The following is a 17,940-nucleotide window of genomic DNA, read 5'->3' on the forward strand; positions in this document are numbered from 1 at the left end:
GAAGCAGGGAAGGATGGTGAATGATTCACAGAGAGAGCAGGGGCATATTCATTACGGAAACCGTTGTTCGTTTAAGAACTAAATGGAAGCACACAGAGCAAAATGAGAGTTTCTATTGGGATAAATTCAGGTATGTCCCTCCACGTTTTGTTCTGTTTGCTTCCGTTTCAAGGCAAAATATTTCTAAAATAGTTTTATGTGAAACCACACTGTTATTCTAATGATTTGTTTTATTTAGTTTAGTAGAAGCTCATTTCTTAAGGATCCTAAATAATGCCATAGATTACATTAAAAATATATATTAAAATAGACGGCAAGAAAAGTATGACGTAAGATGCGAACCTGGTATTCCAGCTGATTATAAGCTGCAATATTATCTTCTGATTCAAAATGTTTTTGTTATTTTTTTCTTTCCTAAAAAGGAACTAAACAGACTCTGCCCTTGGAAGGGAGGGGGCTGATACTCGGTTACAGGAATGACTGGACAGCAGAACTGTCACGGTTTCTCTCCTCCTCTTCATCTGAAGAGGAGGAGTAGGGATCAGACCAAAATGCAGCGGGTTGAGAACACATAATGATTTATTTGACAAGATGAACACTGACACGAAATACACTTGATTAAACTACAAAACAAATAAACGATGTAGACAGACCTGAACTAACAAACTTACATAAACACGAAGAACGCATGAAACAGGTACAGACTACATAAACGAACGAACGAACAAACCGAAACAATCCCGTGTGGTGCAACATACACAGACACGGAAGACAACCACCCACAACAAACAATGTGAAACAACCTACCTATATATGGTTCTCAATCAGAGGAAAACGTAAAACACGTGCCTCTGATTGAGAGCCATACAAGGTCAATTAAACCTGACATTAAACATAGAACAAACACAGACTGCCCGCCCAGCTCACGTCCTGACCCACTAAACACAACTATACGAAAGGAAAACAAGGTCAGGAACGTGACAAGAACAGGGTAGCGAACTCCAGGGTGGGTACGGTACTCTAGGGTAGGGTAGGGTACTGTAGGTTAGGGTAGAGTACTCTAGGGTAGAGTAGAGTACTCTAGGGTACGGTACTCTAGGGTAGGGTAGGGTACTGTAGGTTAGGGTAGAGTACTCTAGGGTAGGGTTCTATAGGGTAGAGTAGGGTGCTCCAGGGTAGAGTCCTCTATTGTAGGATAGGGTGCTGTAGGGTAGAGTAGGGTATTCTAGGGTAGAACAGCGTGCTCCAGGGTAGGTTACTCTATGGTAGGGTAGGATTCTCCAGGGTAGGGTGCTGTAGGGTAGGGTGCTCTAGGGTAGGGTAGGGTTCTCCAATGTAGAGTACTCTAGGGTAGGGTTGGGTACTCTAGGGTAGGGTTGGGTGAAGTAGAATATGGCAGAGTGCTCTAGGATAGGGTAGAGTGCTCTAGGGTAGGGTAGGGTGCTCTAGGGTAGGGTAGAGTGCTCTAGGGTAGGGTAGGGTGCTCTAGGGTAGGGTAGGGTGCTCTAGGGTAGGGTAGGGGGCTTTAGGGTAGGGTAGGGTGCTCCTGCATTTGGTCACGTTGTTTAACTCTTCAGAGAGGTGGTGGTGGTGTTGCTAGGGATGTTGCTACGGTGCTCCAGCCTCAGTTTGATTGGTCGTTTGGGCATCAGCATACCCTGGATGTCCATCTCCAATGGGATCTATAGAGAATAACATTACATAACCCTGGTTGTCCATCTCCAACAGTGTGTGTGTGTGTGTGTGTGTGTGTGTGTGTGTGTGTGTGTGTGTGTGTGTGTGTGTGTGTGTGTGTGTGTGTGTGTGTGTGTGTGTGTGTGTGTGTGTGTGTGTGTGTGTGTGTGTGCATTGTGTGCATTGTGTGCATTGTGTGCATTGTGTGCATTGTGTGCATTGTGTGTGTTGCATTAGGGTGATCTTTGGACTTCCTGTCAGGTCACCTACAATCTCAATCTCATTTAATAACTCCTGTTACGTAACACACCCCAGCCCTGATCTAGGACCAGATTCCCCTGCCCCAGTCCTAACCTGAACCATTAGATACTAACCTAACCACTGATCTAGGACCAGATTCCCCTGCCCCAGTCCTAACCTGAACCGTTAGACACTAACCTAACCACTGATCTAGGACCAGATTACCCTGCCCCAGTCCTAACCTGAACCATTAGATACTAACCTAACCACTGATCTAGGACCAGATTCCCCTGCCCCAGTCCTAACCTGAACCATTAGATACTAACCTAACCACTGATCTAGGACCAGATTCCCCTGCCCCAGTCCTAACCTGAACCATTAGATACTAACCTAACCACTGATATAGGACCAGATTCCCCTGCCCCAGTCCTAACCTGAACCATTAGATACTAACCTAACCACTGATCTAGGACCAGATTCCCCTGCCCCAGTCCTAACCTGAACCATTAGATACTAACCTAACCACTGATCTAGGACCAGATTACCCTGCCCCAGTCCTAACCTGAACCATTAGATACTAACCTAACCACTGATCTAGGACCAGATTCCCCTGCCCCAGTCCTAACCTGAACCATTAGATACTAACCTAACTAAAACAACTGGTGCTGACCATGTTAAAACAGGTGCTGACCATGCAAAAACAGGTCCATGCTAAAACAGGTCCATACTAAAACAGGTCCATGTTAAAACAGGTCCATGTTAAAACAGGTCCATGTTAAAACAGGTCCATGTTAAAACAGGTCCATGTTAAAACAGGTGCTGACCATGCTAAAACAGGTGCTGACCATGCTAAAACAGGTGCTGACCATGCTAAAACAGGTCCATGCTAAAACAGGTCCATGCTAAAACAGGTCCATGCTAAAACAGGTTAAAACAGGTGCTGACCATGTTAAAACAGGTGGTGAACATGCTAAAACAGGTGCTGACCATGTTAAAACAGGTGCTGTCCATGCTAAAACAGGTCCATGCTAAAACAGGTCCATGCTAAAACAGGTTAAAACAGGTGCTGACCATGTTAAAACAGGTGGTGAACATGCTAAAACAGGTGCTGACCATGTTAAAACAGGTGCTGACCATGTTAAACAGGTGCTGACCATGTTAAAACAGGTGCTGACCATGTTAAAACAGGTGGTGACCATGCTAAAACAGGTCCATGTTAAAACAGGTGCTGACCATGTTAAAACAAGTGGTGAACATGTTAAAACAGGTGGTGACCATGTTAAAACAGGTCCATGTTAAAACAGGTGGTGACCATGCTAAAACAGGTGCTGACCATGTTAAAACAGTTGCTGACCATGTTAAAACAGGTGCTGACCATGTTAAAACAGTTGCTGACCATGTTAAAACAGGTGGTGACCATGCTAAAACAGGTCCATGTTAAAACAGGTCCATGTTAAAACAGGTGCTGACCATGCTAAAACAGGTCCATGCTAAAACAGGTCCATGTTAAAACAGGTCCATGTTAAAACAGGTGCTGACCATGTTAAAACAGGTGCTGACCATGTTAAAACAGGTGCTGACCATGTTAAAACAGGTGGTGACCATGTTAAAACAGGTGGTGACCATGTTAAAACAGGTGGTGACCATGTTAAAACAGGTACTGACCATGATCAAACAGGTACTGACCATGATCAAACAGGTGGTGGCAAGTGCAGGCTCTATCTATGAATGATAGTGATGTTTGATGATGTCATATTCTGTCTGCTCAGGTGAGCGTCTCACCTCTGTCTCGTCGCAGACGGAGAAAGTGAAACTCTGGAGGATCTCGACCATGGCCAGTTTGATCATAATCAGGGCGAAGCGCATCCCGATACAGTTCCTGGGCCCCGCCCCAAACGGCATGTACGTGTACGGATCAATAGACTCCTTGTTCTCCTTACTGAACCTGGACAGGGTGAGGGCAAACATATTACACATTTTATTGTAGTTGATTTGTGGCTGTGCTGTGGTTATGTTATGGTTGTACTGTGGTTGTATTAAGGTTGTGTTATGGTTGTACTGTGGTTATATTAAGGTTGTGTTATGGTTGGATTGTGGTTACGGTGCGGTCCAGTACCTCTCTGGTTTGAACTCCTCAGGGTCGGACCAAATCTCTGGGTCACGGTGGAGGGTCCACGTGGGAACCAGAACAACGCAGTCTTTGGGGATGACGATGCCGTTGATCTCCACCGTCTTCTTGGCGACCCTCTCCAGTCGCAGCATGACGGGGTACAGTCTCAGAGACTCGTTCAACACACAGTCCAAATAGTCCATCTGCATCAGAGCTTCGTACTGGATTGGAGCCTGCACCGTCGTTACATACATATCAGTACCTCACCACATCTGGCACCGGGGTTACACACAAATCAGTACCTCACCACATCTGGCACCTACACAGTATCTATCTCCTCCTGCAGTTTGGTCATGGTGTGGGGGTTACCTTGTTGTGGAACACAGTATCTATCTCCTCCTGCAGTTTGGTCATGTTGTGGGGGTTACCTTGTTGGGGAACACAGTATCTATCTCCTCCTGCAGTTTGGTCATGGTGTGGGGGTTACCTTGTTGGGGAACACAGTATCTATCTCCTCCTGCAGTTTGGTCATGGTGTGGGGATTGGTTGCCAGGTTATAGGCCAGGAAACTCATAGTAGTGCTGCTGGTCTCGTAGCCACCGAAGATGAAGATCATGGCCTGAGACAAGATCTCATGATCAGTCAGTCCTGAGGGAGAGGAGAGGAGAGTAGAAGAAAGGAGAGAAAGGGAGAGGAGAAGAGAAATAGAGAGAGAATAGTTTGTAACAGGTGTGTATTTGTTAAAGTAGTTTACAGTTGTGTGTTAGTAACAGGTGTGGGTTTGTATTAGATGTGTGTTAGTAACAGTAGTTAACAGGTGTGTGTTTGTAACAGTAGTTTACAGGTGTGTGTTTGTAACAGTAGTTTACAGGTGTGTGTTTGCAACAGTAGTTTACAGGTGTGTGTTTGTAACAGTAGTTTATAGGTCAAATTTATTTATATAGCCCTTCTTACATCAGCTGATATATCAAAGTGCTGTACAGAAACCCAGCCTAAATCCCCAAACAGAAAGAAATGCAGGTGTAGAAGCAGGGTGGCTAGGAAAATCTCCCTAGAAAGGCCAAAACCTCGGAAGAAATCTAAAGAGGAACCAGGCTATTAGGGGGGGCCAGTCCTCTTCTGGCGTTGCCGGGTGGAGATTATAACAGAACATGGCCAAGATGTTCAAATGTTCATAAATGACCAGCAGAGTCAAATAATAATAACCACAGTGAACAGGTCAGGGTTCCTTAGCCGCAGGCAGAACAGTTGAAACTGGAGCAGCAGCACGGCCAGGTGCATTGGGGACAACAAGGAGTCATCATGCCAGGTAGTCCTGAGGCATGGTCTTAGGGCTCAGGTCCTCCGAGAGGGAGAGAAAGAAAGTGACTCAGCCCCTGTAATTGGGTTAGAGGCAGAGAATCCCAGTGGAGAGAGGGGAACCGGCCAGGCAGAGATAGCAAGGGTGGTCCGTTGCTCCAGTGCCTTTCCGTTCACCTTCACACTCCTGGGCCAGACTACACTCAATCATAGGACCCACTGAAGAGATAAGTCTTCAATAAAGACTTAAAGGTCTGCGTCTCTGACATGGGTAGGCAGGCCGTTCCATAAAAATGGAGCTCCATAGGAGAAAGCCCTGCCTCCAGCTGTTTGCTTAGAAATTCTAGGGACAGTAAGGAGGCCTGCGTCTTGTGACCGTAGCGTACGTGTAGGTATGTACGGCAAGACCAAATCAGAAAGATAGTTAGGAGCAAGCCCATGTAATGCTTTGTAGGTTAGCAATAAAACCAGCTAGTGTAGAGAGGCTAGCATTGGAGTAATATGATCAAATGTTGTCGTTCTAGTCAGGATTCTAGCAACCGTGTTTAGCACGAACTGAAGTTTATTTAGTGCTTTATCCGGGTAGCTGGAAAGTAGAGCATTGCAGTAGTCTAACCTAGAAGTAACAAAAGCATGGATAAATTTTTCTGCATAATTTTTGGACAGAAAAGTTCTGATTTTTGCAATGTTACGTAAATGGAAAAAAGCTGTTCTTGAAACAGTCTTGATATGTTCGTCAAAAGAGAGATCAGGGTCCAGAGTAACGCCAAGGTCCGTCACAGTTTTATTTGATACGACTGTACAACCATTAAGATTAATTGTCAGATTCAATAGAAGATCTCTTTCATCCGCATAGCAGTGAAAGTTAACATTAGGTTTTCGAATGACATCCCCAAGAGGTAAAATATATTGTGAAAACAATAGTGGTCCTAAAACGGAACCTTGAGGAACACCGAAATTTACAGTTGATTTGTCAGAGGACAAACCATTCACAGAGACAAACTGATATCTTTCCGACAGATAAGATCTAAACCAGGCCAGAACTTGTCCGTGTAGGCCAATTAGGGTTTCCAATCTCTCCAAAAGAATGTGGTGATCGATGGTATCAAAGCAGCACTAAGGTCTAGTAGCACGAGGACAGATGCAGAGCCTCGGTCTCACGCCATTAAAAGGTAATTTACCACCTTCACAGTCTCAGTCTCAGTCTCAGTCTTTTTAAGAGGAATGTGAGATTTGATATAGGCCGATAGTTTTGAATATTTTCTGGGTCAAGGTTTGGCTTTTTCAACAGAGGCTTTATTACTGCCACTTTTAGTGAGTTTGGTACACATCCGGTGGATAGAGAGACGTTTATTATGTTCAACACAGGAGGGCCAAGCACAGGAAGCAGCTCTTTCAGTATTTTAGTTGGAATAGGGTCCAGTATGCAGCTTGATCCTAGGTCCTGGCAGAGTTGTGACTCAGGACAACTGAGCTTAAAAAAAGTATCAAAAATAAATTTAGGATTGTTCTTATTTTCCTCAATTAGGTTGGAAAGGTGTGTGTTTGTAACATGTGTGTGTTCGTAACAGTAGTTTAAAGTTGTGTGTTTGTAACAGCTGTTTACAGGTGTGTGTTTGTAACAGGTGTGTGTTTGTAACAGTAGTTTACAGGTGTGTGTTTGTAACAGGGGTGTGTTTGTAACAGTAGTTTACAGGTGTGTGTTTAACAGGTGTGTGTTTGTAAAAGTTGTTTACAGGTGTGTGTTGATAACAGGTGTGTGTTTGTAACAGCTGTTTACAGGTGTGTGTTTGTAACAGGTGTGTGTTGGTAACTGTAGTTTACAGGTGTGTGTTTGTAACAGTAGTTTACAGGTGTTTGTTCGGCAGGTACCTTTAGTCTGTTCCTCTCCTGTCTTTGTGTCGTTGCCTTTTTGAGAGTCGATCATCAGTTGTAAGAAATCCACCCGACTCTGGAAATGAAATTAGTTCAAATATGTCCAATCACAGCCAAAACAAACAGATTCTAATTGATCTAGTCCAATCACAGCCAACACAAACAGATTCTATTGGATCTGGATCAATCACAACCAACACAAACAGATTCCACTGGATATGGTCCAATCACAACCAACACAAACAGAATCTAATGGATCTGGTCCTATCACAACCAACACAAACAGATTCTAATGGTTCTGGTCAAATCACAACCAACTATAACAGATTTTAATGGATCTCGTCCAATCACAACCAACACAAACTGATTATAATGGATCTCGTCCAATCACAACCAACACAAACATATTATAATGGATCTCGTCCAATCACAACCAACACAAACAGATTATAATGGATCTCGTCCAATCACAACCAACACAAACAGATTCTTATGGATCTTGTCCAATCACAACCAACACAAACAGATTCTACTGGATCTCGTCCAATCACAACCAACACAAACACATTCTACTGGATCTCGTCCAATCACAACCAACACAAACAGATTATAATGGATCTCGTCCAATCACAACCAACACAAACAGATTCTTATGGATCTTGTCCAATCACAACCAACACAAACACATTCTACTGGATCTCGTCCAATCACAACCAACACAAACAGATTATAATGGATCTCGTCCAATCACAACCAACACAAACAGATTCTTATGGATCTCCTCCAATCACAACCAACACAAACATATTATAATGGATCTCGTCCAATCACAACCAACACAAACAGATTATAATGGATCTCGTCCAATCACAACCAACACAAACATATTGTAATGGATCTCGTCCAATCAAAACCAACACAAACCTATTTTAATAGATCTCGTCCAATCACAACCAACACAAAAAGATTCTACTGGATCTCGTCCAATCACAACCAACACAAACACATTCTACTGGATCTCGTCCAATCACAACCAACACAAACAGATTATAATGGATCTCGCCCAATCAAAACAAACACAAACAGATTCTTATGGATCTCGTCCAATCACAACCAACACAAACATATTATAATGGATCTCGTCCAATCACAACCAACACAAACAGATTATAATGGATCTCTTCCAATCACAACCAACACAAACATATTGTAATGGATCTCGTCCAATCACAACCAACACAAACCTATTTTAATGGATCTCGTCCAATCACAACCAACACAAACAGATTCTAATGGATCTGGTCCAATCACAACCAACACAAACACATTCTACTGGATCTTGTCCAATCACAATCAACACAAACACATTCTACTGGATCTCGTCCAATCACAACCAACACAAACAGATTCTATTGGATCTCGTCCAATCACAACCAACACAAACAGATTATACTGGATCTCGTCCAATCACAACCAACACAAACAGATTATAATGGATCTCGTCCAATCACAACCAACACAAACATATTATAATGGATCTCGTCCAATCACAACCAACACAAACAGATTCTATTGGATCTCGTCCATTCACAACCAACACAAACAGATTATACTGGATCTTGTCCAATCACAACCAACACAAACAGATTCTTATGGATCTCATCCAATCACAACCAACACAAACATATTATAATGGATCTCGTCCAATGAAAACCAACACAAACAGATTCTAATGGATCTGGTCCAATCACAATCAACACATTCTACTGGATCTTGTCCAATCACAACCAACACAAACACATTCTACTGGATCTCGTCCATTCACAACCAACACAAACAGATTATAATGGATCTTGTCCAACCACAACCAACACAAACAGATTCTAATGGATCTGGTCCAATCACAACCAACACAAACAGATTCTAATGGATGTTGTACAACCACAACCAACACAAACAGATTCTAATGGATCTCGTCCATTCACAACCAACACAAACAGATTCTTATGGATCTTGTCCAATCACAACCAACACAAACAGATTCTTATGGATCTCATCCAATCACAACCAACACAAACATATTATAATGGATCTCGTCCAATCAAAACCAACACAAACAGATTATAATGGACCTCGTCCAATCACAACCAACACAAACAGATTCTATTGGATCTCGTCCATTCACAACCAACACAAACAGATTATAATGGATGTTGTACAATCACAACCAACACAAACCGATTCTAATGGATCTCGTCCAATCACAATCAACACATTCTACTGGTTCTCGTCCAATCACAACCAACATAAACACATTCTACTGGATCTCGTCCAATTACAACCAACACAAACAGATTCTAATGGATCTGGTCCAATCACAACCAACACAAACAGATTCTAATGGATGTGGTCCAATCACAACCAACACAAACAGATTATAATGGATTTGGTCCAATCACAATCAACACAAACACATTCTACTGGATCTTGTCCAATCACAACCAACACAAACAGATTATAATGGATCTCGTCCAATCACAACCAACACAAACAGATTATAATGGATCTCGTCCAATCACAACCAACACAAACATATTGTAATGGATCTCGTCCAATCACAACCAACACAAACCTATTTTAATGGATCTCGTCCAATCACAACCAACACAAAAAGATTCTAATGGATCTGGTCCAATCACAACCAACACAAACACATTCTACTGGATCTGGTCCAATCACAACCAACACAAACAGATTATAATGGATCTCGCCCAATCACAACCAACACAAACATATTCTTATGGATCTCGTCCAATCACAACCAACACAAACATATTATAATGGATCTCGTCCAATCACAACCAACACAAACATATTATAATGGATCTCGTCCAATAACAACCAACACAAACATATTGTAATGGATCTCGTCCAATCACAACCAACACAAACCTATTTTAATGGATCTCGTCCAATCACAACCAACACAAACAGATTCTAATGGATCTGGTCCAATCACAACCAACACAAACACATTCTACTGGATCTCGTCCAATCACAACCAACACAAACACATTCTACTGGATCTCGTCCAATCACAACCAACACAAACAGATTCTACTGGATCTCGTCCAATCACAACCAACACAAACAGATTACAATGGATCTCGTCCAATCACAACCAACACAAACATATTATAATGGATCTCGTCCAATCACAACCAACAGAAACAGATTATAATGGATCTCGTTCAATCACAACCAACACAAACAGATTCTAATGGATCTCGTCCATTCACAACCAACACAAACAGATTCTTATGGATCTTGTCCAATCACAACCAACACAAACAGATTCTTATGGATCTCATCCAATCACAACCAACACAAACATATTATAATGGATCTCGTCCAATCAAAACCAACACAAACAGATTATAATGGACCTATTCCAATCACAACCAACACAAACAGATTATAATGGATCTCGTCCATTCACAACCAACACAAACAGATTATAATGGATCTTGTCCAACCACAACCAACACAAACAGATTCGAATGAATCTGGTCCAATCACAACCAACACAAACAGATTCTAATGGATATTGTCCAATCACAACCAATACAAACAGATTATAATGGATCTGGTCCAATCACAATCAACACATTCTACTGGATCTCGTCCAATCACAACCAACATACACACATTCTACTGGATCTCGTCCAATCACAACCAACACAAACAGATTCTAATGGATCTGGTCCAATCAAAACCAACACAAACAGATTCTAATGGATGTGGTCCAATCACAACCAACACAAACAGATTATAATGGATCTGGTCCAATCACAATCAACACAAACACATTCTACTGGATCTCGTCCAATCACAACCAACACAAACAGATTATAATGGATCTCGTCCAATCACAACCAACACAAACAGATTATATTGGATCTCGTCCAATCACAACCAACACAAACAGATTATATTGGATCTCGTCCAATCACAACCAAGAAAAACATATTATAATGGATCTGGTCCAATCATAACCAACACAAACAGATTATAATGGATCTCGTCCAAACACAACAAACACAAACAGATTCTGATGGATCTCGTCAAATCACAACCAACACAAACAGATTCTTATGGATCTTGTCCAATCACAAGCAACACAAACAGATTCTAATGGATCTCGTCCAATCACAACCAAGCCTAACAGATTCTAATGGATCTCGTCCAATCACAACCAACATAAACATATTCTTATGGATCTAGTCCAATCACAACCAACACAAACATATTATAATGGATCTCGTACAATCACAACCAACACATACAGATTCTTATGGATCTCGTCCGATCACAACCAACACAAACAGATTCTTATGGATCTTGTCCAATCATAACCAACACAAACAGATTATAATGGATCTCGTCCAATCACAACCAACACAAACAGATTATAATAGATCTCATCCAATCACAACCAACACAAACAGATTATAATGGATCTCGTCCAATCACAACCAACACAAACAGATTATAATGGATCTCGTCCAATCACAACCAACACAAACAGATTATAATGGATCTCGTCCAATCATAACCAACACAAACAGATTATAATGGATCTCGTACAAACACAACCAAGACAAACAGATTCTAATGGATCACATCCAATCATGACCAACACAAACAGATTCTTATGGATCTTGTCCAATCACAACCAACACAAACAGATTGTTATGGTTCTCGTCCAATCACAACCAACACAAACAGATTATAATGGATCTCGTCGAATCACAACCAAGACTAACAGATTCTAATGGATCTCGTCCGATCACAACCAACATAAACAGATTCCTTTGGATCTCGTCCAATCACAACCAACACAAACATATTATAATGGATCTCGTACAATCACCACCAACACATACAGATTGTTATGGATCTCGTCCAATCACAGCCAACAAAAACAGATTCTTATGGATCTTGTCCAATCACAACCAACACAAACCTATTTTAATGGATCTCGTCCAATCACAACCAACACAAACAGATTCTAATGGATCTGGTCCAATCACAACCAACACAAACACATTCTTATGGATCTTGTCCAATCACAACCAACACAAACCTATTTTAATGGATCTCGTCCAATCACAACCAACACAAACAGATTCTAATGGATCTCGTCAAATCACAACCAACACAAACACATTCTACTGGATCTCGTCCAATCACAGCCAACACAAACACATTCTACTGGATCTCGTCCAATCACAACCAACACAAACACATTCTACTGGATCTCGTCCAATCACAACCAACACAAACAGATTCTAATGGATCTGGTCCAATCACAACCAACACAAACAGATTCTAATGGATCTCGTCCAATCACAACCAACACAAACAGATTATAATGGATCTCGTCCAATCACAACCAACACAAACAGATTCTTATGTATCTCGTCCAATCACAACCAACACAATCATATCATAATGGATCTCGTCCAATCAAAACCAACAAAAACAGATTTATAATGGATCCCGTCCAATCACAACCAACACAAACCTATTTTAATGTATCTCGTCCAATCACAACCAACACAAACAGATTCTAATGGATCTGGTCCAATTACAACCAACACAAACACATTCTACTGGATCTCGTCCAATCACAACCAACACAAGCACATTCTACTGGATCTCGTCCAATCACAACCAACACAAACAGATTATAATGGATCTCGCCCAATCACAACCAACACAAACAGATTATTATGGATCTCGTCCAATCACAACCAACACAAACAGATTATAATGGATCTCGTCCAATCACAACCAACACAAACAGATTCTAATGGATCTCGTCCAATCATAACCAACACAAACAGATTATAATGGATCTCGTCCAATCACAACCAACACAAACAGATTCTAATGGACCTCGTCCAATCACAACCAACATAAACAGATTCTTATGGATCCCGTCCAATCACAACTAACACAAACATATTATAATGGATCTCGTACAATCTCAACCAACACATACAGATTCTTATGGATCTTTTCCAATCACAACCAACACAAACAGATTCTTATGGATCTTGTCCAATCACAACCAACATCAACCTATTTTAATGGATCTCGTCCAATCACAACCAACACAAACAGATTCTAATGGATCTGGTCCAATCACAACCAACACAAACACATTCTTATGGATCTTGTCCAATCACAACCAACACAAACCTATTTTAATGGATCTCGTCCAATCACAAACAACACAAACAGATTCTAATGGATCTGGTCCAATCACAACTAACACAAACACATTCTTATGGATCTCGTCCAATCACAACCAACACAAGCAGACTATAATGGATTTCGCCCAATCACAAACAACACAAACAGATTCTTATGGATCTCGTCCAATCACAACCAACACAAACAGATTATAATGGATCTCGTCCAATCACAACCAACACAAACAGATTCTAATGGATCTCGTCCATTCACAACCAACACAAACAGATTATAATGGATCTTGTCCAATCACAACCAACACAAACAGATTCTTATGGATCTCATCCAATCACAACCAACACAAACATATTATAATGGATCTCGTCCAATCAAAACCAACACAAACAGATTGTTATGGATCTCGTCCAATCACAACCAACACAAACAGATTATAATGGATCTCGTCCAATCACAACCAAGACTAACAGATTCTAATGGATCTCGTCCAATCACAACCAACATAAACAGATTCTTATGGATCTCGTCCAATCACAACCAACACAAACAGATTATAATGGATCTCGTACAATCACAACCAACACATACAGATTCTTATGGATCTCGTCCAATCACAACCAAAACAAACAGATTATATTGGATGTGGTCCAATCACAACCAACACAAACAGATTATAATGGATCTCGTCCAATCACAACCAACACAAACAGATTATAATGGATCTCGTCCAATCACAACCAACACAAACAGATTATAATGGATCTCGTCCAATCACAACCAACACAAACAGATTCTAATGGATCTCGTCCAATCACAACCAACACAAACAGATTATTATGGATCTCGTACAATCACAACCAACACATGCAGATTCTTATGGATCTCGTCCGATCACAACCAACACAAACAGATTCTTATGGATCTTGTCCAATCATAACCAACACAAACAGATTATAATGGATCTCGTCCAATCACAACAAACACAAACAGATTATAATAGATCTCATCCAATCACAACCAACACAAACAGATTATAATGGATCTCGTCCAATCACAACCAACACAAACAGATTATAATGGATCTCGTCCAATCATAACCAACACAAACAGATTATAATGGATCTCGTACAAACACAACCAAGACAAACAGATTCTAATGGATCACATCCAATCATAACCAACACAAACAGATTCTTATGGATCTTGTCCAATCACAACCAACACAAACAGAGTGTTATGGTTCTCGTCCAATCACAACCAACACAAACAGATTATAATGGATCTCGTCGAATCACAACCAAGACTAACAGATTCTAATGGATCTCGTCCGATCACAACCAACATAAACAGATTCCTTTGGATCTCGTCCAATCACAACCAACACAAACATATTATAATGGATCTCGTACAATCACCACCAACACATACAGATTGTTATGGATCTCGTCCAATCACAGCCAACAAAAACAGATTCTTATGGATCTTGTCCAATCACAACCAACACAAACCTATTTTAATGGATCTCGTCCAATCACAACCAACACAAACAGATTCTAATGGATCTGGTCCAATCACAACCAACACAAACACATTCTTATGGATCTTGTCCAATCACAACCAACACAAACCTATTTTAATGGATCTCGTCCAATCACAACCAACACAAACAGATTCTAATGGATCTCGTCAAATCACAACCAACACAAACACATTCTACTGGATCTCGTCCAATCACAGCCAACACAAACACATTCTACTGGATCTCGTCCAATCACAACCAACACAAACACATTCTACTGGATCTCGTCCAATCACAACCAACACAAACAGATTCTAATGGATCTCGTCCAATCACAACCAACACAAACAGATTATAATGGATCTCGTCCAATCACAACCAACACAAACAGATTCTTATGGATCTCGTCCAATCACAACCAACACAAACATATCATAATGGATCTCGTCCAATCAAAACCAACACAAACAGATTTATAATGGATCCCGTCCAATCACAACCAACACAAACCTATTTTAATGTATCTCGTCCAATCACAACCAACACAAACAGATTCTAATGGATCTGGTCCAATTACAACCAACACAAACACATTCTACTGGATCTCGTCCAATCACAACCAAAACAAACACATTCTACTGGATCTCGTCCAATCACAACCAACACAAACAGATTATAATGGATCTCGCCCAATCACAACCAACACAAACAGATTATTATGGATCTCGTCCAATCACAACCAACACAAACAGATTATAATGGATCTCGTCCAATCACAACCAACACAAACAGATTCTAATGGATCTCGTCCATTCACAACCAACACAAACAGATTATAATGGATCTCGCCCAATCACAACCAACACAAACAGATTTTATTGGATCTCGTCCAATCACAACCAAGACAAACATATTATAATGGATCTCGTCCAATCATAACCAACACAAACAGATTATAATGGATCTCGTCCAATCACAACCAACACAAACAGATTCTAATGGATCTCGTCCAATCACAAAAACACAAACAGATTGTTATGGATCTTGTCCAATCACAACCAACACAAACAGATTGTTATGAATCTCGTCCAATCACAACCAACACAAACAGATTATAATGGATCTCGTCCAATGACAACCAAGACTAACAGATTCTAATGGACCTCGTCCAATCACAACCAACATAAACAGATTCTTATGGATCCCGTCCAATCACAACTAACACAAACATATTATAATGGACCTCGTACAATCACAACCAACACATACAGATTCTTATGGATCTTTTCCAATCACAACCAACACAAACAGATTCTTATGGATCTTGTCCAATCACAACCAACATCAACCTATTTTAATGGATCTCGTCCAATCACAACCAACACAAACAGATTCTAATGGATCTGGTCCAATCACAACCAACACAAACACATTCTTATGGATCTTGTCCAATCACAACCAACACAAACCTATTTTAATGGATCTCGTCCAATCACAACCAACACAAACAGATTCTAATGGATCTGGTCCAATCACAACTAACACAAACACATTCTTATGGATCTCGTCCAATCACAACCAACACAAACAGACTATAATGGATCTCGCCCAATCACAAACAACACAAACAGATTCTTATGGATCTCGTCCAATCACAACCAACACAAACAGATTATAATGGATCTCGTCCAATCACAACCAACACAAACAGATTCTAATGGATCTCGTCCATTCACAACCAACACAAACAGATTATAATGGATCTTGTCCAATCACAACCAACACAAACAGATTCTTATGGATCTCATCCAATCACAACCAACACAAACATATTATAATGGATCTCGTCCAATCAAAACCAACACAAACAGATTGTTATGGATCTCGTCCAATCACAACCAACACAAACAGATTATAATGGATCTCGTCCAATCACAATCAAGACTAACAGATTCTAATGGATCTCGTCCAATCACAACCAACATAAACAGATTCTTATGGATCTCGTCCAATCACAACCAACACAAACATATTATAATGGATCTCGTACAATCACAACCAACACATACAGATTCTTATGGATCTCATCCAATCACAACCAAAACAAACAGATTATATTGGATGTGGTCCAATCACAACCAACACAAACAGATTATAATGGATCTCGTCCAATCACAACCAACACAAAAATATTATAATGGATCTCGTCCAATCACAACCAACACAAACAGATTATAATGGATCTCGTCCAATCACAACCAACACAAACAGATTCTAATGGATCTCGTCCAATCACAACCAACACAAACAGATTATAATGGATTTCGTCCAATCACAACCAACACAAACACATTCTACTCGATCTCGTCCAATCACAACCAACACAAACAGATTATAATGGATCTCGTCCAATCACAACCAACACAAACATATTATAATGGATCTCGTCCAATCACAACCAACACAAACAGATTATAATGGATCTCGTCCAATCACAACCAACACATACAGATTCTTATGGATACTGTCCAATCACAACCAAAACAAACATATTATAATGGATCTCGTCCAATCACAACCAACACAAACATATTATAATGGACCTCGTACAATCACAACCAACACATGCAGATTCTTATGGATCTTTTCCAATCACAACCAACACAAACAGATTCTTATGGATCTTGTCCAATCACAACCAACATCAACCTATTTTAATGGATCTCGTCCAATCACAACCAACACAAACAGATTCTAATGGATCTGGTCCAATCACAACCAACACAAACACATTCTTATGGATCTTGTCCAATCACAACCAACACAAACCTATTTTAATGGATCTCGTCCAATCACAACCAACACAAACACATTCTTATGGATCTCGTCCAATCACAACCAACACAAACAGACTATAATGGATCTCGCCCAATCACAAACAACA

At 40.6% G+C, this 17,940-nt stretch overlaps 1 protein-coding gene across 2 annotated transcripts in view; it reads right to left on the reverse strand.

Moving 5' to 3' along the window:
* Positions 1-561: 561 nt before the first annotated feature.
* Positions 562-17,940, reverse strand: part of LOC129839792 (cytochrome P450 3A27-like) — a 56,199-nt gene continuing 38,820 nt past the window's right edge. For both annotated transcript variants that reach the window (XM_055907431.1, XM_055907432.1), the window contains 5 exons: positions 7,196-7,274; positions 4,512-4,672; positions 4,031-4,257; positions 3,697-3,859; positions 562-1,682 (listed from right to left, as the gene is read on the reverse strand). In XM_055907431.1, coding sequence (XP_055763406.1) covers positions 1,566-1,682; positions 3,697-3,859; positions 4,031-4,257; positions 4,512-4,672; positions 7,196-7,274 — 747 coding nt within the window. In that variant the 3' untranslated portion in view covers positions 562-1,565. The remainder of the gene's footprint in view (positions 1,683-3,696; positions 3,860-4,030; positions 4,258-4,511; positions 4,673-7,195; positions 7,275-17,940) is intronic.

The sequence above is a fragment of the Salvelinus fontinalis genome, chromosome 40 (genome assembly GCF_029448725.1).
Source record: "Salvelinus fontinalis isolate EN_2023a chromosome 40, ASM2944872v1, whole genome shotgun sequence".
In the NCBI taxonomy this organism is placed as follows: domain Eukaryota; kingdom Metazoa; phylum Chordata; class Actinopteri; order Salmoniformes; family Salmonidae; genus Salvelinus; species Salvelinus fontinalis.